Genomic DNA, 24,489 nt, shown 5'->3' with positions numbered 1-24,489 from the left:
TGGAGATCTGGACTGGAGTATTTTTTATGAATTGTTTTGTCAAGAAGACTAAAAAAAAATTTAAAATGTTACAAAAATATGTACCTTATTCGTTCTTGGTGCATTTTATTTTATTTTTTTCTGCTCCAGGCAGATAGCATTGTTTGGAAGCAATATAACCATATGTCAAGAAGATGCATGTCATTATCTGCCACAATGCATGATGTCAAAGTTCAAAACAGTTATTACAGTTTTTCCTCGATTGCTAAGACACATTTATTGAAAGCTGCTCTCCTTTTCTCTAAACTGTGAACACAAAACCCAATTTTTAAGCTACAGTCACAAAACCTCAGACTCTTCTTGCAAAACCAAACTTTCACCTCAAGAGAGTTCAATCTGTGCTCAAAACTGAACTATGTTGTCAAATCGTGCCCAGAGTCAATCAAAATTAAAAAAAACTACTGAACAGTCACTAAACACTACGTAGAAAAATAGGAAACAATGCTCAGGACATGAAGCTGGAGAAATAAATGTTTATTGTTCACTGTAGGCTAAATGCATGTTGCAAAAAAAAACAAAAAAAAACCTGTGCATTTAGCACTTGTACAAAAAGACAAAACAGAAATCTTATGTGTTTGCCACTTGTGTACAGTAAGCCCATGTAAAAATAAAGTACAAAAATATACAAATAAATGCATTACTCAGCCACAGCATCATGTCTCCGTACTGGGTCAGGCCACAGGACTTCATCCACATCACAGGCCACATTTTGTCTGGCCAGGCAACGGGGGGAAAAAAACCCCCCTGGCATGCTGTATCCAGGCTTGGCATGCCTCCACACCTATGTCACCACAGGCAAGTCCCATGGCTTGCAGGAGATTTACCCTGGTGTAAGGTTGGCGTCCATATACCTTCCAACGCCATGAGGAGAAGAATTCCTCAATGGGGTTTAGGAAAGGGGAGTACGGTGGAAGGCAAAGATTAATAAAACCTTGGTTCATATTGAACCACTCTCTAACCTGGAGGGCTCTGTGAAAACTCACATTGTCCCAAACAACAACATAGATGGGATGCTCATCCTGCTGCCCTAACAGAGCATCTAACATGTATTTGAGGAAAATGAGGAGCTGGTGAGTGTTGTAGGGCCCCAGGTTGGCATGATGGTGGACAACCCCATGATTGCTGATGGCAGCACATAATGTGACATTGCCACCACGCTGCCCAGGAACACCAACAATGGCCCAATGGCCAATCACATTACGGCCTCTCCTTCTCCTTTTGGTGAGATTAAACCCAGCTTCATCCATGTAGATGTATTCATGGGGTCTTTCCATTGCATTCAGCTGAAAAACCCTCTGTAGAAATAGATATAGTTTTGTAAGTGATACGGAAAAAGTGATTTAGGCCACTACAGTAAATCACTACTTAGAGTAATCAACATTGAATGTGTCTGGATATATGCCAACCTGTACATACTGGAATCTTTGCTCTTTGACTCTGTCTGAGTTGCGATCAAAGGGCACTCTGTATAGCCTGTTTCATGCGCAGTCTGTTGCGCTTGAGGACACGATGAACAGTAGAGAGGCTGACACTGTTGATACCCTCAAAATTTACATGGTCCTTAATGATCTTCTGCTGAATTTCACTCAGTTTAATGGCATTGTTCTCACGGACCATATCAACAATTAGGGTCTCTTGGTGTGGGGAGAACATACCTGTCCTCCCACCCCCATGTGGCAGTCTTGAAAAAAGAGAACATGGAGTTACAAAAAATATACATGGAATACTAGGCCTACAAACAGTTAGACCAACCCTCCATTACAATACTACAGTATATTGGTACAGTGATGTACTGAAACATATTTACTTACAGTATACTGTGGTACAGTATATAGTATATCATACAGTAGTTGCTGTCAACATTTACATACTGTACTATAATGTCAAAAAAAGGTAATTACCTGTTCTCTTCTCTAAATCTTCGGATTATGGTGGACACAGTTAATCTACTGATGTTTGGTTGTACCCTTTGTCCAGCCTCCCTCATGCTCATACCATGGACAAGAACATGGTCAATCACAGTAGCTCTGATTTCATCAGATATTACTGTTCTTGGTCTTTCGCTGACCACCTCGACCTCCTCTCAGGACGAACTCTTCCTCTCAGATTTTCGATCCATTGTAGGGCCTCACAAACAAGTGCTCTCTGAACTGGCTTACTTTATATGTTCCCTCACATCATTAGCCACAAGTGTGATCAATTTTGAGTTGTTGTGTTCAAGTGGTGACATCTGTGCTTTAATTGTGTTTGACTTTTGTCACCTGTGCTCACCATTATGCAGCACGGGTGCATCACAATGAAAATGTGTTGGCAAGTTGTGTCTAAACAGGTGAAAAGTGCTTATGGTTTTGCCAAAAGAGTGATTGATTCAATCAGTGGGTTCAGGCAACTGAGCATTTGGTTCAGACAATAGGGTTTAGTGTTTTAGCAATTGAGAAAAACTGTAAATAAATATAAATCATTACGTATTAGAAAAAAGAAATTTCCACATGACTCCCCTAAGGTTGAATCTGCATTTATATTTGCATGTTATAAAAAATATGTTTATATTATATAGTGATATTTAGGGGTGTCCTCGACTACGGATTTACATAGTCGAATCCAATTCGAATCAGATTGCCTATATTCGACTGATAGTTGAATCATAATTGCGGGAGAGTGCGCATGGACTTTGAAAGGTTCGCACGCTGAATGAAGTAAGGCCTGGCTATAATCTACCCACGGCTTAAGACAACTTTTATTTTCTTTCACACACAGCACAGAGAAACATCTTTCTAATAAACCGACCAAATTGCCTGTCAAGTGATAGACGAAACTGACAATGATTTTATCTTTTTTAAACAAATGAAAAGCAATGTGGATAAACATTCACAGCCATGATGTACAGAACACTCTCAAAGATATAGAAGAAAATGAATAAAAACATTTTGGATCAATAAACTTTAAAATATATATATTAATAACTGCAGAAAGACCACACTGCAGATAGATATACATTTCATATGTCGGCAAATCAAATTACATCGGCTAAATTGTCTGTGCGAGCAAGCTTTAACTAATCTACAGCACAACATTGATGCACCAAAAAAAAAAAAAAAAAAAATTTACAGAATTTAATTTAAAAAATATATTTTTTTTATCAAACATTAATTTACAGAATTGAATTAGAACAGAATATACCGTTCTAATAAATGAAAATAGCCTATTTAAAAAAATGAAATATGATCAAGTCAAACTGCAAAATGCCTGAAGTGCAGGGGAATATTCAAAACACAAGCCACAAATAGTTAAATTAGGTAACACAGAGTGATCAATAAATAAATTAGAATTGAAAGAAATTATTAAAATAACGAAAGTATAGCTAGAATTGTCAACTTGTTTTTTTAACTGCAGAGACAATAAACGCTAAACTGGAGTGGCAGTCTTTTTAGCTAAACATTAACAGCATCCAAAAATCAAATTACATCCGGCTGAAATAGTTTGAAATCACTAGCTACCCTACCTGACTGAGAGAGAAAAATCCAGTTTTTCACACGATCTGCCTGTGTCCGTTTGAGTCTTTTCAAATAGCGCGCTATAGTCAGCTCGTTGGCCGGCAGAAGCGCGCCGCAGTGTTTGTCGTTGTTGAGTTATAGGACATGAGCTGTTGGCACAACTTGCATCATATGTTTTTTTGATCATCTTTTACCATTTCAAAGTGCATCCAATTGTACACTTTATCCCAGACATTGTTGAAGATTTAATCCCTGCCGTAAAGATGCTCCTCTGTCGGTCACGGATCATGGAAGTGAAACTTAAATCGGTCACAGGTTGGATTTATTCACGCACATTAAAAATATTTATTTAAAGCTTCTTTCTTTTCACATTTTTATTTATAGTATTAACATAATAGGCTTTATATTAACCTATTGGGAAAGAACCGGTATGTCTATGTAAAATCAGATATTGAGCGCCCCCATATCTCGTTTCATAACACCTCTGCGACGATTCGACTGTGAGATTGGTAGTCGAATCAGGCTCCTCCTATCGAAGATTCGAATCGTCGACTATTCAGGGTCTGGTTTGGTTACACATAAAGTTTGGTTACACATAAAGATTAATATGTGTGTGTGTGTTTATGTGTATGTGTGTTTAGTCATTAGTACTAATATTTATTGAAATTCAACTCACTGTTTGTTGTTTGTTGACAGTGAAACTGCTCTGAAAGAACAGATGGGGAGGGGGGTCATTTCGAAGAGGGGGCCCTTCACAAAGTTTTGCTTAGGGCCCCCAAGTGTAGGATTTTAATCAAGATATTACTTGCCATGCCACATGGACGTTTATTTCAAGTGAGACCTTTCTCAAAAATGAATTTTAAGAGGAAATTTTTGAAGACATTTTCAGAAGTCTGGCCCTTACAAGTATAGCAAAAACAGCACCCCTACTAACTTTATGATTGGCTTGTGTATGTATGCTGGCAGAAGCTCATGTGCCAGTGATTCATCAGAAAAATGGAGCGTGGAACATGACTAAAGATTCAAGGAGTTTTGCAACCTAAACTCTTCGCCCAGTTCTCTAAGCTGTAGAATATCACTCGACACTCAAAATAAACAAACACTCAAAATAAACAAAACAAAAAGTACATGCACAAGAATACAATATAAATCCATATAGCTCAACATATACACAAAATGTCTAAGTTTGGTTACACATAAAGATTAATATGTGTGTGTGTGTTTATGTGTATGCTTACATGAAGGTCTCTTTTTATATCATGCGGTAAAATAAACCTCCCAGCTGTTGGCAGCATTATGAAGGCTGCTGCCCTCAGCAGAAACTTTATGCACAGCGCGTGTATGTGTGTATGAATGTGTGTGGATATGTGCACCTGCTTGTGCTCTAACTGAGGATCATCATAGAGTGATGTCTATGAAGGTTGTTTATATTCATACATGTATATTCATACATGTATATTCATATGTGGATGTGTACTTGAGGATTATGTTTAACACCCTGAGGCCGGCAAATGCGCTGATGCGTTTTGCTGGATTTTTTTCAAGGGTTAGTTCACCCAAAAATGAAATTTATGTCATTAATTACTCACCCTCAAGTTGTTCCACACTCGTAAGACCTTCTTTCATCTTCAGAACACAAATTAAGATATTTTTTATAAAATCCTATGGCTCAGTGATGCCTCCATTGACAGCAAGTTTATTTACACTTTCAATCCCCAGAAAGGTACTAAAGACATATTTAAAACAGTCCATGTGACTACAGCGTGCATCTTCCTCTGTTTGTAAATACAGCCCTGCGTTTCTGGGTCATATGTCGGAACGTTAGCTCCTGGGTCCAGCGTGTGTCTTCCTCTGTTTGTAAATACAGCCCTGCGTTTCCGGGTCATATGGGTCACGCATGCGTCGCGGTGCTCTCCTGAACGCACGTCGGAGACTGACACGGAAGAGAGAAAATAGTTGAATAAAGTCATTATTTTGTTTTTTTTTGGTGCATAAAAAGTATTCTCGTCGCTTCGTAAAATTAAGGTTGACCTACTGTAGTCACATGGACTGTTTTAAATATGTCTTTAGTACCTTTCTGGGCATTGAAAGTGTAAATAAACTTGCTGTCAATGGAGGCCTCACTGAGCCATCGGATTTGATCAAAAATATCTTAATTTGTGTTCCGAAGATGAATGAAGGTCTTAGGGGTGTGGAAATGATATGAGGGTGAGTAATTAATGACAGAATTTTTTGGGGGTGAACCCAACCCATTTTACATAGCAGCAAAATCGATTTAAAATATGCCGTCGTTTTTTGTTACACAGATAAAAGCAATACAATAATTGAAACTACAGAATGTCTACTTTTATTTGTGTGCACTCAAAGTAAAAACAAAATTGTTGTGCTTTTCACAAAATAAAGAAAATTAACATTATGTGTGATCTGTGGTCTCTTTCTCAAAGTCCATTCTGATACTCATTAGAAAATTAACTGTAACTTAGTGAATACTTATCACACAAACATGAGACATATGTCTAAAGAAACATTAAAATATCAGGTTTTAAATAATGTAATTCAAATCAAAAACAAATATTCTCTGTTTATGTAATGTTTGAAAAGAGAGAGATGTCAGTCATTCATGAGTCACCTCATTATCTGCTAATGCGGCCACCCAACAGAGAGCCGTGCACTATTCAAAGGCAAATTCTGAGGTGATCCATGCAACAACTCGAAAAAATGCATCAAGCTTAATCAGATTAATATACATCATTTTGAGACACGGTGAGGAAAAATTCTGGAAGAGTGCGACATTCAGTTTCATTTCGAGGGTCAACTTGATCAAGCCGATGATTGTGAATGGTAAGTTTTTTTATTCTTAAGTTCTTTATTCTAATCGCGATATAGTGGCTGTGAATATTAAACCTGCAAACATACTGTTTAAATGTGAATCCTGCATGTTCTGTGTGTCTCTGTGTGAATGAATGAGACAGACAGACACGCGGTTTCGTTTAGGCTACTACACTTAACTTACATTAGTAAACATGCCATTTTCCCAAAGTATATTGCTATACTGAGATTAAATCAAATGAAATATGTAATAAGTACTGAAATAAAATGTGTTAGCAACGTATTAAACTGCACATTAACATTTATAGGCTCTATAATATAACAAATATGATACATAAAATGTCATAGAGGTAATATTAATGTTTAGACAAGATTTCTTTGGCCTGTTTTGGACCGATTATAAAGTGTTTACTGTGAAATAGCCTAGCACATCAATGAAGCTTTTGTTCGCAATGAATGATGAAAATTCAGCTTTGCATTACGAAATAAATTATATTTTAAAGTATATTCAAATAGAAAACCATTATTTTAAATTGTAATAATATTTCACAATATTACTGTTGTGGTTTTTTTTTTATCAAATAAATGTAGGCTTGAAGAGCATGAGACTTCCTTTATAAACATTAAAAATAGTAATTTGTCCAATTAGACCAGTACTGTATATTAGGGATAGCTGATACCACAATTTTGGCTTCAGTACGGTACCACAATCTAATACCGTTATATCGGTATTAAATCGATAGGCTACCATACAGGGTCTAAATTTTGGCTCGAGTATTGCACATAATTTTACTCATTTCTCGCAGGTTTCATGTTAAGTGGGAAATTACCGCAAATGTTTATTAGCAAATTAATCAACACAGATTATCACATCAAATCAGTAATTGGTTACCACTTATAGCACACTTGAACCCATAATGTACTACAAGTGGTAACTAAATACATTTTAAAGGTCCCGTTTTTCGTGTTTTTTTGAAGCTTTGATTGTGTTTATAGTGTGCAATATAACATGTGTTCATGTTTCGCGTGTAAAAAACACAGTATTTTTCACATAATTTACTTATCTGTATACCGCTGTTTCCACTGTCATAACGGGCTGATGACTTCCTTGTTCTATGAAGTCCCTCCTTCAGAAATATGTAACGAGTTCTGATTGTGCCAGCGGTTCCTGTGTTGTGATTCGACAGCAGCTCTGAGCGCACCTTGCCCGGAAAGGTCACGCCTCTTACCATAACGTGGAGATGCATGCGCTCAGTGTTATTGTAAACATGTGCTGCACATAGTTTTACATGTGGGAACCGAGTTAAACATAAATTGTAACCATTGATCTCTAAGTACAGCGTCCCTGGGAAGGCCAAACAAAGGTGATTGGACTGCGTGATGAAAATAACAGCGTTTCGACGACATGGCGACAAACACACTCTACAAACGCAACTCTTGCTCTTCTCCGTGGGAGCGCAACAAGACCACGCCCCCTTTTTTGTGTATTCCTGTGGGCGGAGGTTAGTCAAAAAACTGTTTTAGTGACGTCATTAAAGAAGGAAGTAGAGGGATGTAGTCCAAACTGGCCGTTCGATGTAGGCGACTTCTGTTAAATAAAATATCACGCTTGGCATTGAACTTTGAAATTGAAATTTTACAGATTTTATTTATACTCTAACAACAACATTACACACTAACTAAAGTTTGAAACATGGGATCACGAAGAACGGGACCTTTAATATACAGAGATAGCATTTTAAAAATGTTAAAAAATGAGTACATTTACATGTTCTTAAGATTATCTTAAGAAGTACTAAAGAAGAATCTTTAGTATATTAAGTACAAAATTAGTGCATGAAAATAGAGCACTTTAAGTACAGCACGCTGTGATACAACACTCTCGTGCGCGTTTCGGATAATTGACGGAAATCACTTGCCCACATCTTTTTAAACCTTGCCAATTTTAACATCCAAGTGATTTTAGCATTCAGTAGTAACGTTCTTGGGAGCGCTTTGAGAGATGGTTTCTTTGCGCTTATACAACAAACAACACACACACATGCAAAACGCCTGTATAGAGCTCACACATTACGAATTGAGTTGTTTTACCTCAAACGGTCAAATACACACTAAATTGTCAAAAAAAAGTCCGTCTTAGTGAGTATTCACATAAACACAGTCGGTAATGTCTGTGAATTTAAAAAGTTTAATAGTATCATTCGCATGTGTAGTAGCCTATTATTGAATCTGTGAAGCCAAAAATACATGCTGCTGTCTGTCTAAATAACATTTGTAACTTTAAATTAATCGTATGGATTTACCTATTTAATGTATTAACAGTGACAGTTTCAGTGTTCAGTGTTATTTTACATTTGATTACTTTATTTAATTTCTTAAACTAGCATCTCTGTACCTGAATACTACTGTTAGAACTACCTAAACTTAAAGCGGAACTCAGTAAGATTTGCGAAGCTCCCCCTACAGGTTCCTTCAGTGAATCACACTAGCGTAAATACTCCAAAGCGTAGCTCTGGACTACAACGACTACAACGCTCACCAGTGCAGTAGTTTTGCAAATACAGTACAAGAAATCTCGATGGCGGTGGGTAATTTTCAAAATTGTTTTATAAAGTGAGGTCGCTATGTGTATATTGAATTACCGTAAAGCATTTTGTCACTCTCGCGTGAATGTGAACATGAGGCGAGATTGTGTGGGTTCGGCGCAGCTCAAATTGCAAGTGCTGTTTTGTGGTGTAGACGTGCCAGAGGGGGTTATTGCACGCCTTCAAACACACCACTTCAAGTCAATTAAACATCGTAAGGACTCAAAAAACTATTTATGAAGGTAAAAAAGTTACTTAGTTCTGCTTTAAGTACAAATATTATGAGATCTAACACATAATTGGTTCAAACGCACGCTGGAGCTTTCATGTTATCTTAACGATATGATCTTATGTAACTTGCATGCATTGATATAAATGTCTAAATTTGATCGTTTGATTGACGCATTGACCTGTCGATCTGGTCTTGTCAGTCAGGATGAGCAAGTGACAGGTGCTTGGCAAAGTTTGATGGTTCTTCATCATTTTTATAAGCAAAGTAATTCCAAATTATGCGTCTACTGCTCTCATTATTAATTAGTTTTGGCCGTGTTGTGTGAGATTCAACTGCTTTATCCATTTTATTCCTCTATGTTGTCACATTTGCCGGTTTCACGTCAGTTTGGGTAGCACATATTCTAATATTTATATTCTAAATAAACTACAAAATAAACTACTTTGTCCTCACATTCTTTAGTTCCCTCTCACATAACTGACTGAAAGACTCATTATGCGGCTCATTATGTGGCTCATTGTCTCAGGTGTGAATCACAGCATTATTCAGGATTATTCGCACCTCCACACATACTGTCTTTCTAAACAAAAAGTGTCTTACGAAATTTAAATCAATTTATTGTCTTATGTGAATGAGTAGGCAGAATGATTTTCACATAATTTTGAAGTCAAAATTGACATGCCCTCACATTTGTGCTTTTTTCAGTTGCTTATAAACATATTAATGGCAAAAGAGTCATTACACTGTATTCTAACTGAAGGGAAATAACTGCACACTCACTGAAACATATAAGCTTGTTTATTCAACAATAAGGTCAAGGTATTGAGGCAGAACGGAAAAGTCCGGGTTTGGATGCCATTTGTTTACTTTCACTTTAATGCACGAACGGTGAAACGGAGGCGTGCATATCAATTAGTGAGGGAAGTGAATATAAGGTGAAGCTCACACACCGGAAAGAGGAGAGACGTCACAAGTGAACAGCTGAGTTGAGAGTGGTGGGAGAGAAGTCGAGCGTGTTACCGTGTGGGGTGTGGCTCGTGTTCCTGTCGGCTGCTTCCATCCAGACCTGCTGCACTGAACATGTGAAATGGTGCAAAGTTGTAAAGTTACCAAGTTACCTTCACGTTAAAGCATCGCTAAGCCGTCCAAATGGGAAAGCCAGTCGTTACAAGGATCATCGTTGAGTCCACTACGGTCCCTAGACACTCTTCAATAGCCCTGTGATCAGCTGCACTTGGGTCAGTGACGCAAAGCCATTCATTCATTTCCACAAACAATCTAGCACACGCACTCTCCGACACACAAACACACACACACACGCACACATATACAAACTGACAGAGTCTGATTGTTTATATTTATTTTGTTTTTGTTTTTGATTCCCCTGCTATGAACTACCTATTCATTGTTTTTTTTTTTTTTTCTTACATGGACAAAGTTGGGTTTAAAACGGACATGTGTATCCAATGTTGCGAAAGCCATGTTAATGAACTGTGACGTATCTGCACGTGTCTAAATACAAACCACGAACAAAGAGAATAAGTAGCGGGGTCTGAAATCATTCATCTGTTCTTTGTTTTGTTTGTTGCTGATAATATATATATATATATATATATATATATATATATATATATATATATATATATATATATATATATATTTTTTTTTTTTTTTTTTATTGTGGCTGTATTGTTCATTAGTCGGTTTTATATCAAACTAAGTTTGATGGTTTTTCTTATTTTTGGTGGGTGTTTTATTGTGTAAACCATTTAAGTAAACTTAATGGAAAAGAAAGACTGAATATTTTGAGTTTATTAAATGTAACAGGTGGTTATTTAAAGCTATCCTGGGTTTTTCTTTTTTCTTTTTTTTTTTTTTGGCAGCTTATACCTGTCTGGCGCCCGAACAAGTCTAATTAAAAACATTTTATTGAACTATTAATTGTGAATTGTTTTTTGGGGCCACCACTGTTACAGAATCATACCTTGACAAAGGCTACTAGCCGAAACGTTGGTGAATAAACAAGCCTATATGCCTCAGTGAGTGTCCAGTTACTTCCCTTCAATTAGAATACAGTGTAATGACACATTTGCCATTAATATGTTTATAAGCAACTGAAAAAAGCACAAATGTCAGGGCATGTCAAAACTTCTCCAGGGCCCCAAACCCCTTCAGACCCCAGAGAGTTAAGGAGCTGAATAATGTGCAGAGTTTTTATTATGGCCCTGTGTGGCCCCAGGCCTTCTGTTGAATAAACACAAAATAAAATCCAGAAGTGTGTGAAAATTATTGAAATTTCCAGCGAGGCAGAATCGAGCAATGCAATGATTTGTGGATTTTCCTAAGGCAAAGCATGTGAGCATTAATAAAACATAAATATGAATAAGTATTCTCCTTTTCTAGGTGTGTGTATATGTGTGAGAGTGCACATCTTGTGCTTATTTGACTGATGAGAAAACGCCTCTCACCCCAAAGCACAAACTCATTCTTGAAATTCATCTATTTTGTGTATTATCCACATAAACTCTATTTCATGCTTTGAGTGTCTGCATTTCTAATGATGCCGTGAGAACTCTGACATAGTCACAAACACAAAAGACAAAGAGTATTTCATTTACCTTGATGGTTTATCATTAGAGTATGATAGCCTACAGCCTCAAATAAACCACTGGACACAAACATGCACATATAGTAGTACAAGTGTAGCTAAGATTTGATTCATCCCGCTGAATTTATTAAATTTATTAAATTTATTATTAAAATAAACCATTTTAAAAATCAATTCTACTTTTTCATTCCATCCCCTCCCTCCTTTTTATAACATATTTTAATGCCTTGAGGTTAATTGATTCATATGGCAGCATCTAAACTTGATATTCAGAGAGCAATAGAAGACAGATTGAGGAGGAAACACTTTGAAAGAGAATGAAAAGAGAGGGTAAAATGAAAAAGTGAGGAATGCTGGATTGATATTCCACACACTCCAAGCACACATTGAAACTGATTGTTTCAATTCCACTAGAGCTAAACTGATATATTATACCCAGTCTGTTCATGATCACTGGATTTATGAGAGAATAAAGATTCCTCCGTCCTTTGTATTTTATTCAAATTGTGAGCATAAATTTTAGTTTGGCGCTAACTCAGCGGGTGTATTACAGTACACAGAAACAAATTAGTGCCAAAAATACTGAGATATGAGCTGTGAAGTCCACCAGAGAGAAACAAAAGTCACAATGTGCTGCATGTCTCCTTTGAGAGCAGAATCGCAATGAAAGTGCCTCGTTGCTCTGCCAAGAAAAAGTAGCAATGGAGAATTCAGTGTTCTGTGGGTTCTGTAGAATGTTGTTTTACTCTGAGAGCACTGTGCTGTAGGAATGCCATTGGAACAATGAGCAGGTAGTTCCATTTCATTTCACCATTTTAATTGAATTCATCTGAGTGTTTGACAACAAAGTCTCTGACCGAAAACTGACACAGGACATATAGACGTTTTAATCACCTACCCGTGTTAATGTGATTTTGCTGTTTAGAGTTTCAGAAACAGTTTTAATTATGGGCTTCATCAAAATTACCACTTAAAATGTTTTTTTTTGTTTGTTTTTTTGTATTTCCTTGATTGTCGTGTGTTCAATCCCAGATTGCCGCTGTTTGCTCTCAGGTATGCGCATGGTATTGCTAGGTTATTTTTGCCTCAAACAACCTGCTGGTGAATCATGAGCCTCTATAGTCTGTTTTACTCTCCAGTAGGGTTGATTGTTATACTGACACTAAAACAGTAATTTTGCTAATTTTGTTACCTGGCTCAGTCAACGATGGTCTGCTCTTTAGCTAAGTTTGGCATTTCAGGCATTGTTACTTGAGGTATAAAAGTGAATGCATTGATGTGTAAGATTCAGTAAATGTGTTGTTTTTAACACATTTCATTTGTGTTTCAAAATTGCTGTTAGCTGTTACATTTTGTAGTTTAAAATGGGATTGACAAAAGTAATGTCATTTGCATTCTTTGTATGGTCGAATTGAATTGTCATCAAAGATCGAGAAGTATGCAATTTAGTGTTATTGCACAAACATTAGTGAAGATGATCAGATATCAGTTATATGTAAAGTTATTCAATTATTAACTTATTGCAGCTTTGCATTGGTTCAAAATTTGCATTTTCTGTGCATTTTGATGTGGTCTGAGAAATTGTAGAATGTGCTTGAAAACTATTGCAGAAATATACCTGTCATATGCATTGCAGTCACCAAACCCGACACTTACAGATTTTGTAATGCATTAAAAGGTTAGTTCATCCAAACATAAATCATCATTTATTTACCCTCATGTTGTTACAAACCTGCAAGACATTTGTTCGTCTTCGTAACTTAAATCTTAATGTAATCTGAGAGATTTCTGTCCCTCTGTTGACAGTCCGTGCAACTATGTTCACGTATATGTTCTGTCATTATGATGGACTTTTAGTTAGTTTTCATCAGTCACATGTGTTCCTTTGTCTAAAGCGGGTGCACACTGTGCGATTTTGGCACCGTCTGAGACACATTTTGAGAATCCTAAAAGATTACTATAATCCTAGGCTAAAATCTGTAGTCTTTGATCACTAGTTTGACATGTTCTCAGACAGCTGATCAATGACCGTTGTGATCAAATTTTACCTCCGATGAAATTCTGGCAGTGTCAGAAGATTTGGCACACAGTCCTGCAGTGTGACTTCTCCTACGACAAACATCAAATTGTCTTCGTTTTTCAAGACAAGCCATGATCAAAATTAACGCTAGAGATTTCTTTGTTAGCCACCATTTTAGTCCCCAGTGTAATGCAGCTCACATCATGGGTTGATGATGTAATACTCTGGACAAGTTTTCATGCGCGCATCTGTATTTAACGTGTCTTGAATGTGTCCGAAGTCAACCGGATCCAGGCCGTATCCAGCTGAGACCAAGGACCTGCGCCTTGACACGACCACAACGCAGCCCTGAAGTATCAGCAGAGATCGAGTCGACTAGATCATCCATTGTGAAGACATCATCAACACGACAGCCAGTGCCACAGTTCCTCAACAAACCGACCATACCGGCGTGATGAATACGATCCTCAACTGGACACGACCACAACGCAGCCCTGAAGTATCAGCAGAGATCGAGTCGACTAGATCATCCACTGTGAAGGCTTCATCGACACGACAGCCAGTAGCACAGTTCCTCAACAAACCGTCCATACCGGCGTGATGAATACGATCCTCAACTGGATGGAACTGAAATAAATACTTTGAATGTTGCGATCCTATCAGATTTATGATAGCAACCTGATTCATAACAAAGCACTGTTCGCCAGAGGAGAACTGGCCCCCTATTTGCCACTTGTTTACCACCTGATGTCACCTGTTGGAGTTTGGGTTCCTTGCCACTGTCGCCTTTGGCTTGCTTAGTTGGGGACACTTGACATTTGACTTGACATTTGATATTCAACAGTATTCTTGACATTTATTCAACAGTGCTTTGATCTGCCTGCATTGACACTATTCTTGAAGAGCTGCTGTGCAGCAAAAATTATTTACCAGTTATCAGTGTAAAGCTGCTTTGATACAATCTGCATTGTAAAAAGCGCTATATAAATAAAGGACTTGACTTGACTTGACTATCGTACAGTCTGACATAAATGACAGCTGAGATCCCACAGTGTGACTTAAGGATCATGAACGTACAGTCTGACAAGCAACAATCGTAAAGGACTATTATAAATCGCAAAGTGTTCACCCGGCTTTAGTTTCCCACCACTCATCTGTTTCCATGGACACTAACTCAATCATCACAGCTGTTCATCGTTTAGTTTTTCACTGTGTATTTAAGTTCCTTCTTGTGCTCTCTCTTCAGTTGTCTGGAATTGTTTGTTTGTAGCACGCTGTTTTGTGGTGTTGGATCATTGTTTGCATTACCTCTTGAGTTATTTAAATAACTCAATCAGTCACGTATTCCTTTGTCTTAGTTTCCTGCCACTCATCTGTTTCCATGGACACTTACTCAATCATCAAGCTGTTCATAGGGCTGTGACGGTAGGCATGACAACCATGCCACCGTGGTCGTGGAGTGTCACCGGCGGTAGTGTGACATCAGACATTGCTGACTATATGTTTATGGTCAACGAATGGCTTTTCTGAGGTATAATGTAACGTGACATTGTTTTCAACACTGATTGAACTGACGTGATACAGATTTCAGTAAGCTACTGTATCTTTCAACATATTTTTTCATTTTCATTCATGTTTATTTTGTTATGTAAAGTAGTAAAGAGGAAAGGATGATCACATTCACTCACAATCTGTGCCAACTGTTCAAGATGAAAACTGAAAAGTGACGCAGTCTTTGATCAACTTTCTTTTCATAATGTAAATAAATGCATAACCTATGCTTATTTGCTTATCCTGTAAGTTATCATGTCTTATTATTAAAATATAAAAATTAAAATGATTATTGATTATGATGGATTTTTTTTTCAATCCTGTCCATCAAAATGACGGCAAAACGCAAGTCTAACGCAACCTCTGATATATATATATGTGTATATATATATATATATATATATATATATATATATATATATATATATATATATATATATATACCCCCCCCCACCCCCCTTCGGACCCCACCACCACAACACCGGCGGTTGTTGGTGATTTACCACCGTGGTAGTAAAAATTTGCCACCGTCACAGCCCTAGCTGTTCGTCATTTAGTTATCACCATTGTGTATTTAAGTTCCTCCTATGCACTCTTCGATCTTAATCACCTTCTTCCTTTTGAAGAAGATGATTAAGTGAACGTTACAACACTTTATTGCTTCAAAACGTTCAGAAAGATATCATAAAACTAATCCATATGAATCTAGTGGTTCATAGCACTATAGCGGTTCCGAAAATGTCATATCACAATCTTATAACAAACAATTCTGATCCACGATCTGCATTGCAATCTTCCCACTTATGATATGTTCTATCGAGAATATCTAGACTAGAAAAAGCCTATGGACTTATCTATTTGGGCAATTTTACTGTTGAATTGCTCATCAGTGCACACATCAGTTATGGTAAACGGAAGCTCTAAGCATGTTATCTACCAATAAGAGTCATTCTCGTGTTATGCAGCACCTTTGAGCTTCCGCAAAGAGGTTTGTTCTTGCGCAAACCAAGCAGGTTTGGTTGAGTTTCTGATTATGTTCGCTGATCAATGTTTACATGTTAATATAAGCCTAAATTCAATTTGTTCATCATATACAATCCCAATTTACAATCTTACAATCTCTTCATGAACTTCTTGAAGTGATAAAGTGATAGTTGCTACACTGTCAATGGAGGAACAGAAATCTCTCAGATTTAATTAAAACATCTTCCTTTGCGTTTCAAAGATGAATGACAGTTTTTCGGGTTTGGAATGGCATGGTTTTTTTTTTCTTCTCATTTTTGGGTGAACTAAACCTTCATTTTTGGGTGAAAGTATGAAATTATTCATTAATTATTGACACTGAATCTCACAAATTATTGACTTTGAATATATTTGACAGTCCAAGTTTGATTTGATTTCACTGGTTGCCTGAGGCTGTTAATTTGATGCTTAAGATGTTGATTTAGTTGAGAGGCCAGAGTCTGGTATTGTACTGTTTCCAAAATTTTGGTATTTTGATGCAACAATACTCCCAAGTTCATGTAGTTAAACCAGTAGTGTTGTCATAGTCTGCCGTTTTGGTGTTCTGTGGCTACAGGGAAATAGAAAACTTCACAGGCCTTATTCTTCTCTTAGGAAAAAAGTAAGAATACCACATTCTATAATGGAGAAAGTAAGACTTTCAGTCAACAAATTGATTTAAAATGTCAACCTGTCCCACTCTATATATTATTTCATTTTTAAAAAGTTATAGCTTTAAAGCTGAAGTTTACAAGTGTATCATGATTTCCCATGAGTGGATTTTAAAAGGCTTATGGTCCTCTTTGAGAACAGCCTTGAGTCTTCTTCAAAATGTCATGGTCCACATTCAACAACATAAATAAAACAATAATTTTAGTAGGGTACTCACTTGGAAAACAGTAATCAATGGGAAAAAAATAACAATCAGACATTTTTGCTGCTAGTTGTGCAGTTGTTTAAAGGTGCTTATTGTAAATAATAAGAGTATGATTATGAATAGGTCAAATACTGTATGTAATTTGCACACATTTTTTCTGTACTTATTTGCGGGGAAACATGCAGATTGTAGAGCTCTAATGAGTTTATTTAAACATGGCAAAATATGTTAAATTGAGCTTAAAGTAGCATGCAATGTGTGTATGTGGTAATTCTGCAAAAAAATCTGCAAATGTTTCTGTGGAATTCTGCAGGCACAGATTCTGTACTGATTTACTTATGATTAAGAAGACTATTAAAGGGGTGGTTCACTGTTTTTTTTCTAGGCTTGATTGTGTTTATGGAGCACATGTATTTTTCATATGTTTTACTTTGATTCTACACCACTCTTTCCATTGTCATTTGAACGGCCGGTTTGACTTCCTGGTTCTATGAGACCACTCCCTCTGAAATAGCAATGGGCTCAGATTGGTTAGCTGGCCCAGTGTATTATGATTCGCTGAAGCGTCCAGAAATGCCACGCTCCTTACCATTAGTTGTTACATGTGCTTCAGTGGAAATGTAAATAATGGCGTCTGTATTGCCGTATCAAATTGTGCCCGAATCAGACCCAGATAGCAGTAATGATGAAGAGGGTCTCTCTGCAAGCACGGTTTTTAAAGGACGTTTATGAATGGTAAGTATTTCCGTTTGTATTTGTGTCAAAGTGTTTAGAATGCTGTCACTTGTAAATGTTACTGCTGTTTGTTAGCTTTCAATATACGATTTTATCCTGATTAAAGCTTTACTGTAGCCGAATACGTGACTGAGTAGTAGCATTTTTTGTAAAGGTACCGTTTAATTTATAGCATGAACAACTGTTTTTCTATGAACATAGAAGTTTGTTGGTGTTTCTTCGCGTTTGTTAGAGAAGTACGCAATAGAATTTAACTAACTGGCTAGCGAAGCAGAAACGTGCTGGTCTTTGTTTACGTCCTTGATGCAACCAAAAAATAGCAACATAATACTGTAGCGAATTAGCTCAAAGGAGAAATATTAATAATTATTCATAACTCATTATGATTATTAATTGTGATTAATTATGAATATGTAAATAAGTTAATCAGACTAACTTGATGTAGCTACATTAAGATTAATATTACAATCAATTAACCTGTTCGTCCAGTGGACACTCAGTGTTGATTGTTTATTAATTCTAAGAAATGTTCATTTACAGGTTATGGAAAAACAACTTTCTTATACAGTACTACAGTACAGCATGTATTCAGGATCTAAATCACTTAAAGGGTTAGTTCACCCAAAAATGAAAATTCTGTCATTTATTACTTACCCTCATGCCGTTCCACACCCACCTTCGTTCATCTTCAGAACACAAATTAAGATATTTTAGTTGAAATCCGATAGCTCCGTGAGGCCTCCATAGGGAGCAATGGACACTTCCTCTCTCAAGATCCATAAAGGTACTAAAAACATATTTAAATCGATTTCAAAACAATGCTTCAGGAAGCATTGGAGCACAGATGAATCAGTGTATCGAATCTGCTGTTCGGAGCGCCAAAGTCACGTGATTTCAGCTGTTGGCAGTTTGACACGCGATCTGAATCATGATTCGACACACTGATTGTGCTCCGATGCTTCATGAAGCAGTGTTTTGAAATCGGCCATCACTAAATAAGTCGTTATTTTGTTTTTTTTGGCGCTCCAAAAATATTCTCGTCGCTTTATAATATTAATATAGAACCACTGTACTCACATGAGCCGATTTAAATATGTTTTTAGTACCTTTATGGATCTTGAGAGAGGAAGTGTCCATTGCTCCCTATGGAGGCCTCACGGAGCTATCGGATTTCAACTAAAATATCTTAATTTGTGTTCTGAAGATTAATGAAGGTCTTACGGGTGTCCATACCTGTGTTGCACAGGTATGGACATATCTCATACACAAGCATTTAAATCTTCTCAATATGAACCCATAGTCACTAAACATGGCATAATTGAAGTTACCTTAAATGTATCATAAAACGTGAATACAATGATTGTAATACAGCAACGGTAATAATGGATACCATTTCCTGGGGATGTGCATGTTCATTTATAGAACAATCTGTCTATACATTAATGCAAGAGAGTCTGTGTTATCTGGGAAATAATGCAGGAAAGATGCACGTTTTTGTGTGTCTCTTCTCTGCTCTCAATGTGGCAACCACATTCTTTAGTGCAATAAAACTTGTAACTAAGAACTTCTCGGGGGATGGGGGACAGGCCCCAGAGTGCTTTAAACAATTATTGGTTAACTATAACAAATAATTGTGTCTGATTTGTCTCAGTCATTACAATACATTTAAAAGACATGTACAAACATTAAAACATACTTACAGTTAGGGGCCAATAAACAGCAGCTTCTGCTTTTAAAGTGGGAACTGCTTCATCTTTCAGTAATAGCCATTGTGCAAATCCAGCATTGAACTTGTGTCCAGTGTCGACAATATCACTGATTATAATGGGTTCTATTATCTGTTGCAGGGTTTATGATGTTACCAACCCGGGAAGAAGCTTGTTGTAGTCCAAACCCGTCATTTTTGTAGGCATTAAACTACCATAACTTTAAAAGACAATATCTCCGTTTGCATTGAACTTTCAGTGATGTAACTTTGCAGATACTGTTTATCCTTAAGCAGCAACATTACACACTAACTAAAGTTAAAAAAGTATAATCGCAATGAACCACCCCTTTAAGAATATTTAAGTGCCATTGTTAGTCAGCCCACTGGCTACATGTTATTTTTGCTAAATAAAAATTTCTTAAACAATTGATTTCAGATCTTAATGAATACGACTGAAACACATACATTAGTGTTTAATATTCTGAATTATTATATTATATTTACACATGTAATATGACTCAAACATTTTAAAATACTGGGCCCTAGATTAAAGGTTTATTAGACTGAAAAAAATGGACTACATACCCTTACAAGCAACTTAAAGGAAAAAAGTGGTTTATATCAAATTCAAAACAATAAACTAGATCATGTTGTTTGAATTGCATTTGTACACCTGATGTGCAATATGAAAATATACACATCTGTACACTCTTAGTTATTCATACTGTTTATTTAATGTTCATGGCAAGAGAATAAACATCCAGTTTGGAAAAAAATAGTTCCTAAAGTGATATGTCTTGCCGTTTCAGTCACAAAATCAGTAAGAAGTATTGTCAGCTTCCTCTGGAAGATACATCAGCTATGTTAGTAGTACAATGCCATCTGTTCTTACTCCGGTTATTGTTTTTTATTTCACTGCTACTTGTTGTCACTGTCAAGTGAGCAGCCTTCAGTGGATACTGATTGGTCTTAGCAGGAGTTTCCATGGTATCACGCAGAGCACAACAAAATGGCCATACACAGCACTATAAGCTGCAATTTAGATAATCATATTTCATGGGCAAATGCAATAAAGCAAATGAAATAGATATGGGAATTATAGAAATGGAAATGTTCAGTTGTAAGATTCAGCATGTAATGCGGATTTTATGACATCAGCTCTAGCTGAAAAAAGACAGGAATGTTGAGTCTTCAACAATGTTGACATGTTTCGCATGTAATGAAACATTTATTTCAGACAGAACAAAAGGTAGAGGAACAAAAAGATGAATGTAATGGTGAAGCTTTTTCATGTGTTTGAGGTTAGAAGAATAAAGCAACTGAACAGACCTCTGCGCATTGACTGTAATATGACAGTAAGTCATTCATGTTTAAACTGAATCTGATCCTAGCTTGAACATGAACTGATCAAACCCACCATTCATATGCAAATGTAATTAAATCTGCATAACATCCCTGCACATATTATTGACCTCATAGAAACGGACAATAGAACCTTGACTTTGATATTAATATTCATTTTCAGTCCCTTGGACATTGGTCTCTCTTTCTCTCTCTCTTTCTAAAAAGAGATGTAATTAGTTCCAGTATCATGGTGGTTTTGCTGGTTCAGGAAGCTGAGTGAGTTTGACTGGGGGTCCTGCTCTTTCAGATATGCTGTATTTGGATATGCTAATAGTTTGTCCTCTTCTGATTGGTTAATTAACCTGAGATGAAGCCATCCTGTCACAGGTGGGGCTGTGAAGAGTGAAGGTTGCGCACACATACGCAAACACAGGATCTGGTAAGCAGTGCTAGTAAAGTCACAGACTATCTGTAGGCTGTAATAGTTTTTTCTATAACAGTAGTGTTTGCGTCCGCATCCGTTTCATGAATTATTATTACTTGATTTTCTTTTAGGTTAATGACAATACTCCTGTTGACTGAACTCTCATTAGGGAACAATCATGGAGTGTGAAATGAAATATTGGACCTTTAGACTAATATTCATTAGTGTGTGGACACGATACTGAAGACTGTTCTCACACAGACACAGACGCAAAGGGACCACTTACTGTCTTCTTTTGATTCAAAGTCTCTCTCTATCCCTTTCTTTTTTATGGTAAAAATTCACATTGGAAAGACAGATGCTTGTTTGTTCACTGTTGTTTGAGTGTGTGTGCTCAGAATGTTTTGTCAGTTGGGAAGAGCAAAGCGTTTTACCTGCCACGTTTCAGCGTGACATTTGACAGCTTGAGAGTGTTTGTGTTTTAGCGTATGTGTACAGCGTCATGTTTTTTTCTCTCTCTCTTCTCTTCCCCTGATCATCATTACCTCCATCAGGCTGTCCTGGCTCTGAGTGCATTGCCTCTTATTCTGCTGTCATCTCAAGATAATAAAATTCATACCTGATATTTACTCTCATCCATCACTGCGAGGCTGCCTGACAGACATTTATCATTTAGCATAGCACATTAAGAGCGCTGTAGCTAGGGAAATGTTTAAATAGAGATTGCTGGGTGATTTGTTAAATTTCTGCATATTTTTCTTTCAGGTGATCCTGATTCTGACTAAACTGTTCGACTTTAACCTGGGAACCGTGACGGAGAGTTCGCTCTGGAGGTAAACCCACTTCTGTGAACAGAAACTCTGATATTATTCATCTGAGTTTTTTGGCCATCACTGCTCTGATACCCCTTATGAAAATAAGGAAGTACACTTTAGCATACTGTTAAAAAGAGTACTCAGTAAGTATATACTGCATAATAGTATACTTTAAAAGAGTATACTTAGGTACAAAATGAATGTAATGTTTTAAGACAATTAATTGCATGTTAATTGCAAATAAATGAAGATGTTAGTTAAATTTATATTAAATGCAGTTAGTTTTTTATACTACTTACAGTAAGTTCATATTTTCATGAAATTTCATAATTACTCCTGTTGCCTTTAAAATGGTTATAGTGTACTGCAGAATGTACTGATGTTAACTAATGTTAACAAATGAGACCTTATTATTGTGAAGTGTTACCCGTATAGTATATATTAACTTTAAATGTAATATCAAATGACACACTGCAGTTCAATAAATAATATAATTATAATTATAAAATATAGTAGTGCTTCAGTTATGTTAGTCAAAACATCAAGTGTACTACTTTAAAGGACAAAAAAAGGATTTTACATACATTTAAAAATTTAACATAACTTTTATCATAGTGCACTTTGTACTTAAGTGTGTTAAGAAACATAGCCATGAAATACTCAAGTACACTTCGGTGCTAGGAACAGAGCAGGAACATAAAGCTTGCATTCTTACAATAGTAACTGTCTGAACCTTCTAACTGCTGCAGCACTGCTGACCCAGCCTGAATTAAATGATCTGATAACACTGTGGTATTGTATTAGGCTTCCAGCCCATTACAAATCAACACACATTCTTGCAATAGCCACAAGTGCATTAGTGGCAAATGTTCTCCGCACTATATGAATGGCAAAGACGTGTGATGAAATTCTGCTCTGAAGCACTTTCACTGACCATTGCTGATATGTCCCTGGGTGAAGTACTTAATCCCTGTCTTCTCCTGGGACGCTCTGTACCATGACCTGGCTCTCTCTCTCTTTGTTATAGTGTGTAGACAATGGAAAGAAAAGAATTGCAAGGTAGCTGTGTAAGCCAGGCTTATATAGAGAAAGAAAGCACTGACTGTACATTCTGGCACCTCACATTTTGACTTTTTTCCCCATTAATTTCGACTTCACATTACAGAGAACAATCGTTGACTCATTTATAAACCTTCACTATTCACAAAACATTAAAAAAAAAAAAAATCTTTTTACAAGTTGCGAGAAGCTGGTCGTACTTTGGTATGCTTTTTTAAGTTTCAGATTAGACTGCTGCAGTGCATTTCTGTCTGGCTGTCTGAGAGGGTCTGTTTAAAAATTCCCTGCTCAACTGAGGCATTTCTATCCAAACTATTTTATCATTAAAAGGTCTCCCAGTGAAATCTCAAGTTCACTGCGATTAAAATACCTTTAATTAAATTTAAAAACCCTAGACCCTCAATTTTTTAATGGCTAACTGGTTCTTACTGGAATAATATATTCTCTTTACTTTTATGCTTCTGTTCTGTATCGTTCAGTCACAATGGAACTTCCAACTGGGGTTTCAATTTCGAAGATGCTGAATTTATTGTTTTTTTGTCATTAATTTAATTTTGGGGCAAAATTAAAATGATTAGTGTTTCATTTAAATCAGCCTGAATTATAACACATGTTATTATCAGTATTACTGGAATATAACCACCTCTCTGCATCTTAAATTTAACTGTTTTAATTTACTGTATTTATTATAGTTATGTGTTTGATCATTATCTACTTATTAAAGCTGTGATTTACACAAAAACTCTATAAATAGCACCTGAAGGTAAATGGTATTTAACGAAAGAGTAATTGTAGCCACAAGCGCAAAGTGATCATCATCAGTACAGCTGATATTTGGTTGGACTTTTGTCAGTTTTAATTAAAAGAATAATGCAAACAATGTAGATATGTAATATGACATCATCCTTTATCGACATGCCATCACTGCAAACACGCACATACACACAAACGCTTCGCACAGGCACACACGTATACACACTGCAATCACCTTGAAGGAAGGCTTTGTTTAATTTCTTTTTGGCTGCAAGCCCTGATGAGATTTCCTCTCCTGGTGTGTGTCACTCAGGGAGGGAGGTGAGCTGGGGGGTTTACAGAGAGAAAAACAGAAAGCCATTACCAAACTTCCACAAAAAGAAATGGCATAAACAGGAAATGAGGAAGAGGAAA

General features: G+C 36.6%; 1 protein-coding gene and 1 long non-coding RNA gene across 2 annotated transcripts in view; one reads left to right on the top strand and one right to left on the bottom strand.

The window, feature by feature from the left end:
- sorcs3b (sortilin related VPS10 domain containing receptor 3b) overlaps positions 1–24,489 on the top strand; it is a 112,091-nt gene that overhangs the window by 19,669 nt on the left and 67,933 nt on the right. The window contains 1 exon segment of the mRNA XM_048190845.1: positions 22,214–22,281. Coding sequence (XP_048046802.1) covers positions 22,214–22,281 — 68 coding nt within the window.
- The window catches only part of LOC125268566, a 33,406-nt gene that overhangs the window by 6,025 nt on the left and 2,892 nt on the right, over positions 1–24,489 (bottom strand). Inside the window, exon 2 of the long non-coding RNA XR_007184929.1 lies at positions 24,311–24,401. This is a non-coding gene — a long non-coding RNA (uncharacterized LOC125268566). The remainder of the gene's footprint in view (positions 1–24,310; positions 24,402–24,489) is intronic.

This window comes from Megalobrama amblycephala, linkage group LG5, assembly GCF_018812025.1.
Source record: "Megalobrama amblycephala isolate DHTTF-2021 linkage group LG5, ASM1881202v1, whole genome shotgun sequence".
Taxonomy (NCBI): Eukaryota; Metazoa; Chordata; class Actinopteri; order Cypriniformes; family Xenocyprididae; genus Megalobrama; species Megalobrama amblycephala.
Note: the sequence above shows the minus strand (reverse complement) of the source record. Positions and strands in the feature narration are given on the sequence as shown.